Source organism: Cydia splendana, chromosome 13 (assembly GCF_910591565.1).
Source record: "Cydia splendana chromosome 13, ilCydSple1.2, whole genome shotgun sequence".
NCBI lineage: Eukaryota > Metazoa > Arthropoda > Insecta > Lepidoptera > Tortricidae > Cydia > Cydia splendana.
In genome coordinates this window covers 9,800,011-9,816,667 of record NC_085972.1, presented here as the reverse complement: position 1 = coordinate 9,816,667, position 16,657 = coordinate 9,800,011, and the positions used below count along the sequence as shown (strand labels likewise).

The following is a 16,657-nucleotide window of genomic DNA, read 5'->3' as shown; positions in this document are numbered from 1 at the left end:
TAGAAACACCGGCACCACGCCACTAAAAGAGATTTATTAACACTTTATTCCAGCCTTATACACATTTGAGGCAAGTCAAGTGCAAAAAACATGGCGTAAACACGTATTTATTCAGTTGATGGATATTAACTATAAATTGATGTCACTGAATTGGAAAAACAAACTTGAATTATTCTTTTTAGTAAACATACAACTAGATCAACACACTTTATGTATTGCCTAGCATCCAAAGCTCGGTTATACATCAGTATAGGTACTTTGAGGAACCAAGAGTTCAAAAAAAAATTCTGTAATCATTAAATACATTTCGCTAAAGAGTTTTTCATCAACTCGAGGGTGTTTTTCGCTGGCCTCCGTGTTTATTTTTTTCTATTCCGAATTCGTTTTAATTTGACGATATTTAAAACCTCTGAAACCTTAATTTTACCCGCAGTAAAGTGCTTTTCAGTGCTCGACTGTCTATCCTCTTTACCTCTTGCCAGTTTTTCAACGAAGACATAGTTTTAATTGGAGTCCTTCCGTTTTGCTTAAGGTCCCCTTAATTGAATTTTTTGCATTTTAATTTGAAAAGACTTAATTTGGTAGCTAAAAGGTTTTAATTCATTTCATTATTAATTAAGACTCCATTGAAATTCGAATAATTACAAGATACGTTCGCGAAATTAAAATACTTGTGGACTTTTGTTGGAAGTTTTTTAATTTTGTGGGTAATTAGAGGAATTGCCAAATGTTTTAATAAAGTAAACCTAAGCATTGCTTTTACCGCGAAATTTGTAAGTAAATGTGTAAATAAAAGCTATACTGTCCTTTAAAAAACCCAATTATTATTTAAAAATTGCAAGATTTGTTTAGCCATATGGTTAGGCAGTTTCTCTCTACCAACTCCCTAAATTTTATGTATTAGCTTTAATTTGCATTGAAACAAAGCAATCCACAATTATATTATAATACTGTTAGAAATCAAACTTCACGAATTTTTGATAATATTGCATCATAATAATTTCTGCCTATCGCACTTAGGCCCTTGTACCCAGCTTAAGGACCTATCTAAACTCCAATGTCAGTATAATAGTGTGCTGTAACTGACCTTTGAACTGTTTTAATATAATAATTGAAGCACGTACCCGTTTATGCGGTCTAGCGGATTTATTTCTAGAAATTGATGCAAAATCTATACATATAATAAAGCTGAAGACGGTCGAAAGTCTGTACATGGAAGATATTTGAAAAAAAGTTGGCTGGGGATACTTAGAATCGATAACAGAACACGTTCCAAAAGTTTTTAGAATTTTTGTCTGTTTGTCTGTTTATCTGTTTATCTGTTTGTCTGTTTATTTGAACGCGCATCACGTGAAAACGGCTGAACGGATTTTGATGAAAACTTTACTAATCCGTCGAGAAAATCCCCGGCCAGGTTATAGGCTATATAAATTCAACCCCTAAAAGGGGGGGTAGCAACAACACTCGATTGACTTAAGTTTGCCCCTGACTCGTATGGCGCTACTTAGGAAGGAGAGGCAAACTTTTTTCAAATATGTGCACCCTGGTAAACTAACAGATGGCGCTGAATTTAAAACGATGTGACATAAATAAGTCACCGAGGAAGGATTTTGCCAAATTAACTCTAAGTTTAGAAGACCCCTTTTCTAAAATTTCAATCAATCGTATGGATATCAAGTCAACAAATTAATTGAATAATTGTGTTGATTTAATAATACAACAAAATTAAACGACAGTAAATTAATTGCCCCTCATTGCACAAATGCACAGTGCCATCTTTTGGGGAGCTGAGTAAACATTAAGTAACCAAGAAAACTAAAAATGGGTTTACACAGTTACGAAGTGGTAAAAAAACACATATCAAGACGCGTATAATTGCATAAAATTATTTATTTTCTCCGTGGTGAATTATACCTAATCGTAATTATATCGCATCCAGGATATCAAATCCATATTCATACGTATCGCCTCCTTAAGCACTTAATAATGGCCACGAAGGTGGGTACTTTGAAAAAAAAAACATTGACCTCTGTCATTTGCAGTGCCGGATTAACCCTTTTAAGCAAAATAAGCACTTGCTTAGGGCACCATATATGTCTAGGGGGCACCAAAAATTATAGAAAAATTTTCGCGCTCGCTTCGCTCGCGTTTTCAATAACATTCTAAGATGTTAATGATAAAGGTGACATTCGGGTGGCGCCTGCAGCAGCATTAGGTACTCTGTTGCAACGTTACTGCTGCAGCACTGTCAATTTTCGTGATAAAATGATTTGACTGATTTCTACACTAAAAGTAAAAATATACAACTGTCTATCAAATTGCGTTTTTTTATATCGAAAAATTGTCGCGCTCGCTTCCCTTGCGTTTTCAATAACTTTCTAACATATGATAAAGGTGACATTCAATTTTCGTGATATAATGATGTGACTGATTTCCATACTAAAAGTAAAAATGTACAACTGTCTGTCGAATTGCGTTTTTTTATATCGAAAAATTGTCGCGCTCGCTTCGCTCGCGTTTTCAATAACTTTCTAAGATATGATACAGGTGACATTCGGGTGGCGACGGCAGCAGCATTAGGTACTCTGTTGCAACGTTACTGCTGCAGCACTGTCAATTTTCGTGATAAAATGATGTGACTGATTTCCATACTAAAAGTAAAAATGTACAACTGTCTATCGAATTGCGTTTTTTTATATCGAAAAATTGTCCCACTCGCTTCGCTCGCGTTTTCAATAACTTTCTAAGATATGATAAAGGTGACATTCGGGTGGGGACTGCAGCAGCATTACTCTGTTGCAACGTTACTGCTGCAGCACTGTCAATTTTCGTGATAAAATGATGTTACTGATTTCCATACTAAAAGTAAAAATGTACAACTGTCTATCAAAATGCGTTTTTTATATCGAAAAATTTTCGCGCTCGCTTCGCTCGCGTTTTCAATTACTTTCTAACATATGATAAAGGTGACATTCAATTTTCGTGATATAATGATGTTACTGATTTCCATACTAAAACTAAAAATGTACAACTGTCTATCGAATTGCGTTTTTTTATATCGAAAAATTGTCGCGCTCGCTTCTCTCGCGTTTTCAATAACTTTCTAAGATATGATAAAGGTGACATTCGGGTGGGGACTGCAGCAGCATTACTCTGTTGCAACGTTACTGCTGCAGCACTGTCAATTTTCGTGATAAAATGATGTTACTGATTTCCATACTAAAAGTAAAAATGTACAACTGTCTATCAAAATGCGTTTTTTATATCGAAACATTTTCGCGCTCGCTTCGCTCGCGTTTTCAATTACTTTCTAACATGTGATAAAGGTGACATTCAATTTTCGTGATATAATGATGTTACTGATTTCCATACTAAAACTAAAAATGTACAACTGTCTATCGAATTGCGTTTTTTTATATCGAAAAATTGTCGCGCTCGCTTCTCTCGCGTTTTCAATAACTTTCTAAGATATGATAAAGGTGACATTCGGGTGGGGACTGCAGCAGCATTACTCTGTTGCAACGTTACTGCTGCAGCACTGTCAATTTTCGTGATAAAATGATGTTACTGATTTCCATACTAAAAGTAAAAATGTACAACTGTCTGTCGAATTGCGTTTTTTTATATCGAAAAATTGTCGCGCTCGCTTCGCTCGCGTTTTCAATAACTTTCTAAGATATGATACAGGTGACATTCGGGTGGCGACGGCAGCAGCATTAGGTACTCTGTTGCAACGTTACTGCTGCAGCACTGTCAATTTTCGTGATAAAATGATGTGACTGATTTCCATACCAAAAGTAAAAATGTACAACTGTCTATCGAATTGCGTTTTTTTATATCGAAAAATTGTCCCACTCGCTTCTCTCGCGTTTTCAATAACTTTCTAAGATATGATAAAGGTGACATTCGGGTGGGGACTGCAGCAGCATTACTCTGTTGCAACGTTACTGCTGCAGCACTGTAAATTTTCGTGATAAAATGATGTTACTGATTTCCATACTAAAAGTAAAAATGTACAACTGTCTATCAAATTGCGTTTTTATATCGAAAAAATTTCGCGCTCGCTTCGCTCGCGTTTCATTAATATTCTAAGATATTATAAAGGTGACATTCGGGTGGCGACTGCAGCACCATTACACTGTTGCAACGTTACTGCTGCAGCACTGTCAATTTTCGTAATAAACTAATTTCCATTCTCAGCTGTAATGCGACAATGAACGTCACTCAACTTACCAAAAAAATTCAATGTAATCTCGACGACCCTAGGGAGAGTGGGCACCATGGTCTAGAAATGCTTAGGGCATCAAAATATCTTAATCCGGCACTGGTCGTTTGCGGAGTCAAACGATTTGGGACTCGCATTTAATATGCATTACCATGCCTTCCAGAAAAAAATCCAATCATTCGCGAAAGTCTCGCAACGCATTGAGGTTACAAGGGGCACGTGGTCTTCCTCAGGAGTGTGAAGAAGATCACGTTGAGTGGCGCTCTAGCCAGGCAGGCCGCTTCGCTTTCGCTCGCGCGCGTATACCTTACTGTATCGTCCGATATACATCTACTACTCTGTCGTTTAAATCACGTGTAAAATTTGAATAAGGGCGAACAAAACTATTGATTTTGGAGTGTAGTTTTATTTAGTGGTACCTAATTGTAAAATATTTTATCTGGACTGCAGTCCTCTAGCATATCCATCTGTCAACTTTATTTCAAGTTCCGCCTCCAGGGGAGAGGGAGAGAAATTAGGATTAGAAATTAGCCGCTTACTGACACAGACCAAATTCCACGCGGGCGGAGCCGCGGGCACAGCTAGTATAAAATAAACGTCTGGGCTTTTAGATTTGAGATTCGTAAATAGGTACAAATTTAATAGAAAAATTATAAATAAAACCCACCGACGTATCCTAAATACACATGGGTAATGTAGTTTTAACTTAGTTTAACTGTGCCGCCTAAGTCATACCTAAGCAATTCTTACGGCTTACTAAGTATAGTTGATATTTAACACCTACAATGGTAAAGTGTTGCCTCAAGGGACCTCATAACAGACAAAGGTTACGTGAATTTAAAAGACAAGTACGACAATAAGCCTACAACACCCAAAATACTTTTGTTTTTATCTCTTATTTTTGAGCCTTGAAAATAAAATAAATCCAATAATGCCGGTGTTGTCAGGTTACTTTGATGCTGGCATTTGTTCTTGTTTAGCATTTTAAGTGCCTTTTGAACATTCGACGAGGTTAAATACGGCTGTAAGAATTACCGCAGGTTACCAGGTTACATTGGGGTAGTCTCTTGATGATTGCGTGGAAACCAGAGATGGTAAAACAACACTGAGTATTATTGTGTTATCTTGAGATTCTTGTGACGAGATAGGGAATAAACATTGATGTTGAGATTTAAGAATAATAATCGTACTTTCATTCTCATGTATCCATCTAATTCATTTAATATTAGGTAATTAAATTACATTTGCGTATAAAGGCAAGTAGCTAGTGCCTTTAGAGGCAAATGTATGAACTCGCACTAAACACTAATCAATGTGTAAAGAGGCCCTTATTTAAAGCATTGTCCATGTATTGAATTTGATACGTAATAAAATCGCAAATAAATATTTATCTTTCCAAGCAAACCATTCAGTAAAAATCTAATCCACTTAGCAAACAATATTGATGAGAAAATAAGACTTATCTCTGCCTTCGTGTTCTAAACAACTCTCGAAAGCTGTATTCGCTCGTAAAACTGCACAGTCGATAAAAATCTGACGTAAAAACTTGGCGAAAGAACTGCGATGAGGATAATTGAAAAACCTGATCTCTCATTAAAATCTCGTCCGTCCTTTTCAGAATTAAACAGCGGCATATCGCAGTCACGTTCGTGTTCCTTCCAGATTTTATGAGTACGGTCCCCTAGTATTTACCTACACGAATTTATTTTAATAAGTTTGTGGTTAAAAAAATTCGGGGTCCAGTGCCCTGTTTATCAATAGCTTGTAGATTGTAATACAAGCGGAAGTCCCTTTTTGACAGCTTTTGTTAGAAAGGGACTTCCACTTGTATTACAAGTTACAAGCTTTTGATAAACATGGCACCGGTCAGTTGCTTATAATAGACCGGGAGATAGTGACACATTTTACTGGGTCATTTGTACCAGTATGGCGGTTCGTCAGGGGTCTAAGCATGTAATGAAGGAAAGAAAATGCTATGACCATAGCGCTGGTACCGGCGGCCCAATCGCGTGGGCGTTAGTCGAACGTGTCGGATAAAATACGAGTGTCGAACGATTTGTACCACAAAAATCCTCGTATTATTCGATAGTCCATAAAAAAGAAGTAGGCGGTAGCGTAATGCCATACTTCTCCGGTGTGACTTACAGCCCGCCATACTGAGGCGAACACGTTAATTAAAAAAAAACAATTCAACCATTTGTACCAAGCTAATTTTTGCACAGGTGATCATCGTCGAGCAGCCATTCATGGACATCACCATGCCATACTTTTCGGATGGTTCCAAATGCCCGCCATACCGCCGCAAGGAAGTTAATTTTTTTTTTTTGCTAAACGATTTGTACCAGTATTGCATTTAAATTTTTGGAGAGTATTTGATAAAATGTGACCGTTATTATAATTGCCATACTTATAGTAGGGGGAAAAAGTGCTGCCATACTTGAAAAACTTATTTAATCGACACGTTTCAAAAATACGACTATACAATACGTAAAATAATTTTTTACAGCATGGCATCATCATATTCTGTTTGATTGGATACAATTATACCTAAAAATAAATTATTCCGGATTATAACTACGGGGCGGACGACTGTGAGACTTAAGCCAAGACTTAAAAAATAAAAAAAAATTTGACGATTTGTACCAGTATGGCATTTGGATTTTTGGAAATTAGATGATGCAATGTGACCATTATTGTATTTGCCATACTTCTAATAGGGGGAAAAAGGGGCACCATACTTGAAAAAGTTGATATTTCGACGGGTTTTCAAAGTACAAGACATAAAATCATTTGTTACAGTATGGCATCTTTGTATCCGGATCGTTTGGGTAAAATTCTACCTAAAAAAAAATATCCCATATCTACTGTTACCATGGGGCGGAAGATTGTCACACTCAAGCAAGATATGAATTTAAAAAAAAATGGAACGAATTGTTACAGTATGGCATTTTAAATTTACGAACGTTGGAAATAAAACGTTTGGGAAAATTACACCGTACTTATGGTGAAGTGCCAAGGTGGTGCCACCCTCGAAAAAAATATTTTCTACAGGGTTTTTTTAGTGTTGAAAAATTAGCCTATACCGTAACCCTGGCTGGAGCTTCCACATTCGCTCTATGTCGACAACCAATACAATATTGAAACCATTTTTCGAAGTAGCCCATGATGCTGAAGTTCGCAACGTTGGAATGCAAGAAAAATATTGATGTCACAAATTTAATAAAAATAACATGCAATCTGTAAAAGAAACAAATAACGCTTCAACTTGCCAGTTATTCAAGAAAAACTGCGAAGGGTATTTCCGGACACAACAAAAAATCTAATTTTTTGGACTTTTGCACTTATCTGGCGACGTGTTAGTCGGAGCGACAAGTGCGGCCTGAAGGGGGTTGCGGGACAAAACAGCGCATTGCATCACCTTGCATCCACCTTCACCTTGCGAGCATTCAAAAAAAAACCCCGCAACAGGCAGAAATTTCAATAAAACGATCTTACCCGGTGTCCGATCTTAGTCGAACTTGTCGTTTTCGAATTTGCGTTTTAAGGTATAAAAATATACGCACATCGTAAGACGATAATGTTATTGTATTAAAACGGAATACCAAATGTTGTTTAGACCTGAACTTAGAGGATATAACCAACGGAGACGCCATGTCTATAATTTTCGGTACAAAATAGTCTGCCGTTTTTTGCGGGGGAGGGGCACATCAAATGTATACGTAACGCCAACATAGCCATGTCAGATAAACGTCATTCCATAGATATGGTTGACAAGTCGTTGACCATTGGCCGCCTTTTTTCGACAGAGGGGAACGCCTGTTAATGACCACTCCGTTGGTTATATTCTCTAAGGACCTGAAGTATTACCAATTCAATACGAACTTTTCTACCTCAAAATAGTTATAATTCAATATTAATTCATGGGACAGCTTTTTAGAAGACTGATTATTTAAAATAAGCATTTAAATATTGTATTTTTAATTAGTAGTAATTTATTTACTTATGTGCATTCTTCCGCCGATAAATATATTTACTATTAATAAAACGTTTCATTTTACTGGCAACACAGTGGTAGATTTGATGTAATTTAATGGTGAATGGAGGTTTACAGCACGATGAGCCGAGATCTCTATGATTCGAGAAATCGTTCGAGCGGTGGTAGCCGTACAATATTATTCAACATAATATATAGTTATAAGACAAGATTGCCGCCACCTACGTCTTTGAAATTTTGGATTTATATTCGGTAAAACTTAAACTTTCAGGAAAAATTAGTGCCATACTGGTACAAATCGTCAAAAATACGAATAAATACTTACAATAAAAAAAAAAAATTGTGCACATTTGCCACCTCCTACAGGTATGGCATTATGCGATTTCTATTTATGATCACACAGAAAGTGTTGAAAAAAAAATTCAAGATGGTACAAATCGTTTAGCAATAAAAAAAAAATTAACTCCCTTGCGGCGGTATGGCGGGCATTTGGAACCATCCGAAAAGTATGGCATGGTGATGTCCATGAATGGCTGCTCGACGATGATCACCTGTGCAAAAATTAGCTTGGTACAAATGGTTGAATTGTTTTTTTTTAATTAACGTGTTCGCCTCAGTATGGCGGGCTGTAAGTCACACCGGAGAAGTATGGCATTACGCTACCGCCTACTTCTTTTTTATGGACTATCGAATAATACGAGGATTTTTGTGGTACAAATCGTTCGACACTCGTATTTTATCCGACACGTTCGACTAACGCCCACGCGATTGGGCCGCCGGTACCAGCGCTATGGTCATAGCATTTTCTTTCCTTCATTACATGCTTAGACCCCTGACGAACCGCCATACTGGTACAAATGACCCAGTAAAATGTGTCACTATCTCCCGGTCTATAATATTATGTAGGTACCTATTTTTCATGTACCTATTATATTCATGAGACGTTCAAGAGAAACTCCAAATTATTGATATTTCGCCGATACCTGTAAATTTATACTGCTTTGCGCATTACAAATTGAATGTCCCGTCTTTTATGTTTTCGACGTGTTCAATGAAATATACTGCAATTAGGTTCAACGTAATTAACATTTTTAACGTAAATTGGCGCTATTTGTTTTAAGACAGGCAAAAAATAATGAAATTATTATACAATAATCAATACTGATTAAGTGATTAAAATGGTAAAAATTGCGAATGGCAAAAATCTCAATCTGGAAAAAACGATTTTCGGAAGAGACAGTACACATTCTACTAATAATGGTGTCAAATCTTATAAAATTTTTAATATTAGGTACATAATAATACAATTAGGATTATTAAAGGTACTTGATTAGATACTCTAAATACTTACGTAGTTTTCAGAAATGTGAAATGTTCAATGTTTATAATTACAAAACCACTTCGCGACAAATTTATTTTGTACATTCCAGCGAGAATACATTTCGGTTTATTAAATTAGGTTTGTATAATTTATATTTAGGTCTGTACCGTTCGCTATTCGTCTGAAGGTTATACTGTAGGCCTGTAGGGGATCTTTTGATACGGGGCAATTTACTCATGTGTTTCATATCATTTAAGATTAGTAGGTATAATTAGTACCTATAACTTACCTATACCGGGTGTGGCCTAACACGAGCAAATAATTAAAACATAGATTGTACTCCTCAAACGGTAACACTTTTGTTCAACAACTTTTAAAAATTATGAAGTATTTAGACTCCCTATTTTTCATACAAAATAAATATTATCTTTAATGGCCATATCATTGTCATTGACGTTGCTTGTCACGCCTTAAAATTAACAAAATTCGCATTACATTGCGTCTTAGAATAAACTTTAAAGTGTATTAGAAATCAAACCACAAGTTATTTTTAAAAGTCGCTGAACAAATGTTGGTCAGTATGAGGAGTACAGCCTACAGTTTAATTTTTTGCTCATGTTACAGGCCACACCCGGTATATTAAATAAATTGCATTTTAAAAGTTACTTGTAAGTAGGTGAATAGCGATGTTTTGAATGGTTCAGTAAGAGTTGCCTCTTCTCAAAGATAATATGATATGTGTATTCATTCGTTTATAAGTACTTACTATATATGAGTTTTAAAATTACATTGTTGATGATAAAACATTTAATTTATTCAGGGACCATACGTTTATATCCACAACGCAGGCTTCGTCAGGTGGGGTGCGGGATTGGTAGACCTCCTCGTGGTGCACCCTGGGAGGGGAAGGATAGCCGCTCAATTGCGCGTTCGCTGTTCTCCCCCTGCCAACTACCAGTCACAGTGTGGGCATGGCAGTCGAGTCTTCTCCTGCGTTGGCTTTAGTGCCGAGTTTGTTGTGGTTGGCTGCTCCCGATATGCCTCAGCTCAGCTATTCTGAGGTGTCCGGCGATGCAGCCGTCTTGGAGGTGGTGCATTTGCACGGCGCGGCGGGTCTGGCGGTCACGGTAATGTGGCCGCTGTGGGTTTCGACCACCCGTCGGGCAACCCGTAACCCGCACTGAGCGGGCTGGGGGCGCTTCTCACTGAGAGTAGCGCTGCGTGGAGACAACCACTATAATAAATCCCCAATCCCAAGGTGAGCGGACCGTGCCGATGGGATGCGTGGCTGGAGGGAGTCCAGTGCCTAGCGTGCGGGGGAGCTCACCCCCGAAAAAAAGAGACGACGATGTGGAGTCATCGCATTAGGAAACATGAAGGTCGATTGCGAAAATAATCCCCTGGCGGGTCTCCGAAGGGAGGAAGCCCGTCCGCTCACTTCGGTGGGCGGCTGCCCTCCGTATGCAGGGGTGGGCAACAATCGCCTCGTAGGCCGGCAGGGTGCCGGTCTTCGTGAACACAACCTTGGCTCAATGAAAACGGACTCTGATGCGATATGGAATCAGGACTGTGTCGAATGGAAGGTGAAGGACTGCAACCCGATGTCGCACTCCAACACCAATGACCTTTGCGTGAACGCGGCAGAGTGCTCAAATGATAATTTGGGCACTTTGAGACTGAGGGGTGGTGGTTCGCCGCCGCGAAATTCTGGGGAACGGTTCACTCGTGGATCGGCTCTTAAGAAATCTAAAGAGGCAACAACGGGGTCGACGGCGCCTCCATCAGACGCCGAGGTGTCAGAAACCTCAACAAATACAAGGACCAGGAGTCGACCTAGAAGCAGGAAAAATAGGGAGATAAAGGATATAAAGGACAATAAAGGGGAAGGGACTGGTATAGGACAAAAAAATATGGATGATAGTGGGGGGAAATCTCGCTCAAGTGAGGAAAACGATAAGAAAAATTCCGGTGATGGGTCAGAAAAGGAGCGGGAAAAGAGATACATGGAGGAAAGAGGGAAGGATTCACGCTCACCCTCCCCAAGAGTATCCTCAGGGACCAGACACCAGGTGGTGGCCAAAAGGGTCCACCCTGATAAAGGGGAACCGAAACCCTATAAGGAGCCGCAAAAAATTAACACGGCTCGGAGGAGGAGGAAGGATGGCGGTGTAGGGTCCGGCGCGCCTCGCCTTAAATTAAAGATTCCGGCCCGATGCAAAAAGGCCGCTAAGACCTACGCGGGGTTGTCGGCCACCTGCGACAAGCTACGGAACAGCGTGGGCTGGGACCCCGAGGAGGAAGACGAGGAGCCAATGGACGGTGAAGGTGATCAGGCGTCCTCGTCGGGGGATAAGGACCCCATTGAGGCGGCACGCCGGGCTGCCCAGACGGTATTGGAGCAGACGGCGAAGTCCGCCGATATCAGTGGGTCCGTGAGGGGCGCCATCAACGACGCTTGCAGCGCTATTAAGGCCGCCATGGAGCAGCTACAGGCACAGCATGAGAGCGAGGAGATCCGCTCCCTCAGAGCGGATAATAAAAGGATGCGGGAAGAACTCGCTCTCATGCGATCGGAGACAAAAGCGCTCCGAAAAGCTTTCTCCGAAAGAGGAATGGCGGCCCCTCAGGTAGCCCTTGCGATAGACCCTAATGGGTCAGTGGACCGCCTAAGGGTCGAAATGGAGACGCTTCTTGACTCCTTCAGGGAGAAGCTAGAGAGGGAGAACACCAGGCTGCAGGAGGGACAGAGGCGCCTCCCCCCGGAGGAAATCCTCCGCCCGTCGCTAGCGGCAGACAGAAGAAGGGCAGAGGTCCCGCAGCCTGCCGCCCGGGAGCAACCCAGCCCACAACTGAGGGCGAGGAGGCAGTCGGGAGGCAGTGGCAGACAAGCTGCTGCGACGGGGGCGACACTCATGCCCCCTGCGAGACCTGCGCCTACTCCGCAAACCAAGAAGACGGCGGCTGGGCCCAAGCCGGTGCCCGCAGCCACCACACAGACACCCCCCACGCAAGGGGAATGGACGCAAGTGGTGAAACGGGGAAGAAAAAAGAAAAAGAAGGCCACCCCTCCTGCCGCTTCGGCGACACAAACGGCTAAGCCGCCGTCGACCCCGGCACCCAAAAGACTGGCGGTGCCGAAAACCGCGGCGGTAGTAGTGGCTCTTAAGCCAGAGGCAAAGGAGTCGTACGCCTCCGTAATGCTGAGAGCCACTCAAGCCTTTCGGCTCGAGGAGATTGGCCTCGAGCATATTAATGTGCGGAAGACGGCGGACGGGGCCCGCATTTTGGAGGTGGCGGGAGCAGACAATGGCCGCACCGCCGACGCTCTGAAGGTGCGCCTGGAGGCAGCCATAGGAGACGTGGCTCGGGTCTACAGACCCGTCAAGATGGCGCGTCTCCGAGTCTCCGGGCTCGACGAAACTGCCACCCCGGAAGCAGTAGCGAAGGCGATTGCGGCCAAAGGGGGTTGCTCGCATGCGAATATCCGAGTCGGGGACATCCGCATCGGCTACAGCGGCGCTGGCTCGGCCCTTGTACAGTGCCCTATAGAAGCGGCGAGCGCCGCTGCGTCGGCGGGTAGGGCGACAATAGGGTGGTCGTCTGCCCGAATCGAAACACTTGAACCTGAGGTACTCAGGTGCTTTAAGTGCCTGGGCATCGGACACACTAGGGGCACTTGCCCCTCCTCGGTAGAGCGAAGCGATCTGTGCTTCCGCTGCAGCAAGCCGGGGCACCGAGGGGCGGCATGCCAAGCAGAGGCCTTTTGTGCAGTCTGCCACCAGGCGAAATTGCCAGCAGGGCACAGGATGGGCGGTTTCTCCTGCAACCCCCCTAAGGTAAGGGGTATGGAAGCCCGCAGTGAGAATCGGGCTCCGGGAATGGCCAGACCGGCCGTTGACCCAAGACCCCCCCGGACGGAACAGGTTATTGAGGGACAACCCATGGACCATTAATGCCAGCACACCCGCAACAAGGTCCATGGGAAGTGTTACAGTGAAACATCAACCACTCCGTTCCCGCCCAGGACCTGCTCATGCAGAACCTGGCGGAGTGGGGTGTCGCGCTGGCTGCGGTGGCGGAGCCCTACACTGTCCCTCCCCGGCCTAACTGGGCTAGGGACGGCCGGGTGGCGCTGGTGGCTCCGGCGTTGGGGGATGTCCTCGTGAGTATGGAGAGAGGGGACGGATTCGTGGCGGCTAAATGGGGTGGAATTATAGTAGTCGGGGTGTACTTCTCCCCCAACCTGCCACTGAATGCCTTCCAACGCTTCCTGGAGGATCTGGAGGGGGTAGTGAGAAGGGCCGGCCAGGCGCCGATCCTGGTCTTGGGGGATTTCAACGCCAAGAGCCGAGCATGGGGGTCCCCAAACACTGAACCCAGAGGGGCCGAGGTTGAGGTTTGGTCGGCAGCGGCGGGCTTGGTCCTTCTCAACTGCGGCAACGCGCAGACGTGCGTCCGCTGGAATGGGGGGTCTATAGTTGACTTATCCTTCGCGACCCCCGACCTGGCAGCGCGTATTACCGAGTGGCGCGTTTTGGAGGACGAAGAGACTCTTTCAGATCATTTATATATCCGCATGAGGGTTTCGCCGCTGCAGAGGGCCGCGGCGCCCAGGCCTAATGGCCGACAGGCCGGGAAGGGGGGGTTCCCAAGATGGTCGTTGGCCCGCCTCGACAGAGAAATGGCGGAAGAGGCCGCCATCATCGAGGCGTGGAACGCTCCCCAGGTGGCCCCAAGAGGTATCGACGAGAGGGCCGTTTGCTTCAGAAGGTCCCTGGAGGCGGTTTGTGACGCTTCCATGCCCCGGGCCCGGCCTGCCCGTGGCAAGAAACAAGTTTACTGGTGGACCCCGGAGATCGCCGCCCTCCGCACAGCCTCAAATAACGCCCGGCGGGCCTATACTCGATGCAGGAGAAGGAGGCACACCGCCGAAGAGGAGGAGCTCCTCCGCACCGCGTTGGCGGAAAAGACAAGGGCCCTTCAGCAAGCCATTAGGAAGGCGAAGAACGAGGGATGGGAGGAGTTCTTGGCAACCCTCAATAGGGACCCATGGGGGCGCCCGTACAGAATGGTGCGCAACAAATTGCAGAGCGCCCCACCCATGGACTCCATGGAGCCAGAACTCCTCCGAAGAGTGGTTGAGGGCCTGTTTCCGGAGGCGCCAGACTTCGTCCCACCGGTGATGGCTTCCCCAGCAGCGGACCCGGCGGAACCGCTCGTCGTCGTCCCCATAACGGATGACGAGATTGAGTGGGCCATGGACCGCGTCAGGGCCACGCGCAAAGCAGCGGGACCGGACGGAGTGCCAGGAAAAGTACTCTTCCTTGCACTTAAGCATCTCGGGAACCGCCTCAAATCCCTCCTAGACGACTGCCTCGAGGAGGGGCGCTTCCCGAGATGCTGGAAGGAGGGGCGACTGTGCCTGCTGCGTAAGGAGGGGCGTCCACCAGACTCCCCCGCTGGCTACCGCCCCATCGTGCTGCTGGATGAGATCGGGAAGCTCTTCGAGCGAATCCTGGTCTCCCGTATCCAGCGGCATCTAGTAGAGACGGGTCCGAACTTACATGACAGCCAGTTCGGGTTCCGAAGGGGGCGGTCTACTATAGACGCTGTGGCCGCGTTGAGGGATTTCGGAGTACTTGCGGCAGGTCAGAAGGAGGGAGTGGTGGCGGTGTCACTGGACATCGCCAACGCGTTCGGGTCCCTCCCCTACACGGTCATTGGGGAGGCACTCCGTTACCATGGAGTGCCTCATTATCTGAGGCGTGTTATAGAGCACTACTTGACGGCGCGGGTAGTGCTCTATGAGCAGAAGGGTGTCCGAAGCGTGAGGGCCATGATGTGCGGGGTTCCACAGGGGTCAGTCTTGGGTCCACTCCTGTGGAACATCGGTTACGACTGGGCGATCCGGGGGGTGCAGTTTCCCCGCATGGTCACCGTGTGTTATGCGGACGACACACTAGTGGCTGTGCGGGGAAAGGAGCTGGAAGAGGTGCTCAGGAGGGCGGCAGTGGCGACAGAGCTCACAATACAGCGCATAGAACTCCTGGGCCTACGGGTCGCCCTGCCAAAGACCGAGGCTATGGTCCTCGGGCGAACGAGGGGTTGGGGGCGGCTGCCGGCGGGCACTGCAGTGAGGGTGGGGGGTGAATCTGTCCAGGTCAAGGCCCACATCAAGTACTTGGGCCTTGTCCTGGACAGAAAGTGGACATTCGAGGAGCACTTTGCACGACTGGCTCCTCGGCTCGTGGGTGCTGCCTCGGCTCTGGGCCGCCTACTGCGAAATTTGGGGGGGCCGAATGCGCCGTGTAGGCGGCTGTATGCGGGGGTCGTCCGGAGCATGGCGCTCTACGGGGCGCCAATTTGGGCCGGACGGCTGACGAGATGCACGAAGGCATTGCTCCGTCGGCCACAGAGGGTGGTGGCCCAGAGGATGGTGAGGGCCTACCGCACGACTTCTCACGCAGCGACATGCCTTCTTGCCGGCACCCCGCCTTGGGAGCTGGACGCGGGGGTACTAGCGGAGAGGTACTGGTGGAGGGCGGAAGCAAGGGGGCGTGGGGAGCCCCCAAACACGGAAGATGCCGAGAGGGTGTCGCGGGCAGCCGCGGAGCGCCTACGAGAGCGATGGAGGGATGCCTTGGAGGATAGCCACTATGGAACCCGAACCATAGGGGCTATTCTCCCGGTAATGGACGAGTGGGTGGATCGGAGCAAGGGGGCCCTGACATATAGGGTGACGCAGGTGGTGTCCGGACACGGCTGCTTCGGACACTACCTACACAAGATACAGAGGGAGCCGGGGCCCCAGTGCCACGAATGTGGAGCGGCGGACGACACGGCCCAGCACACTCTAGAAGAGTGCAACCGCTGGGCCGTGGAAAGAGCTGCCCTCAGGGCGACCACGGGGGTAGCGGACCTCTCGCTACGCAGCATAATAGCGGCGACGCTGGGTAGCGAGAGGAAATGGGAAGCGGTGACCTCCTTCTGCGAAGAAATCATGTCACAGAAGGAGGCGGCGGAGAGGGTGCGTGAAGCGGCTGCTGACGCGCTTCCTCTCCGACGTAGACGGCAGGGTCGAGTGCGAAGAGCATATGCTCGCCTCGAGCCCCAGTAG

General features: G+C 45.6%; 1 protein-coding gene across 1 annotated transcript; it reads left to right on the top strand.

Moving 5' to 3' along the window:
- Positions 1 to 10,913: 10,913 nt before the first annotated feature.
- On the top strand, positions 10,914 to 16,657 carry LOC134796497 (uncharacterized). The gene is made up of 2 exons (XM_063768687.1): positions 10,914 to 13,376; positions 13,565 to 16,657. Exons 1-2 carry the CDS (start codon positions 10,914 to 10,916, stop codon positions 16,655 to 16,657), a joined length of 5,556 nt encoding a protein of 1,851 aa, XP_063624757.1.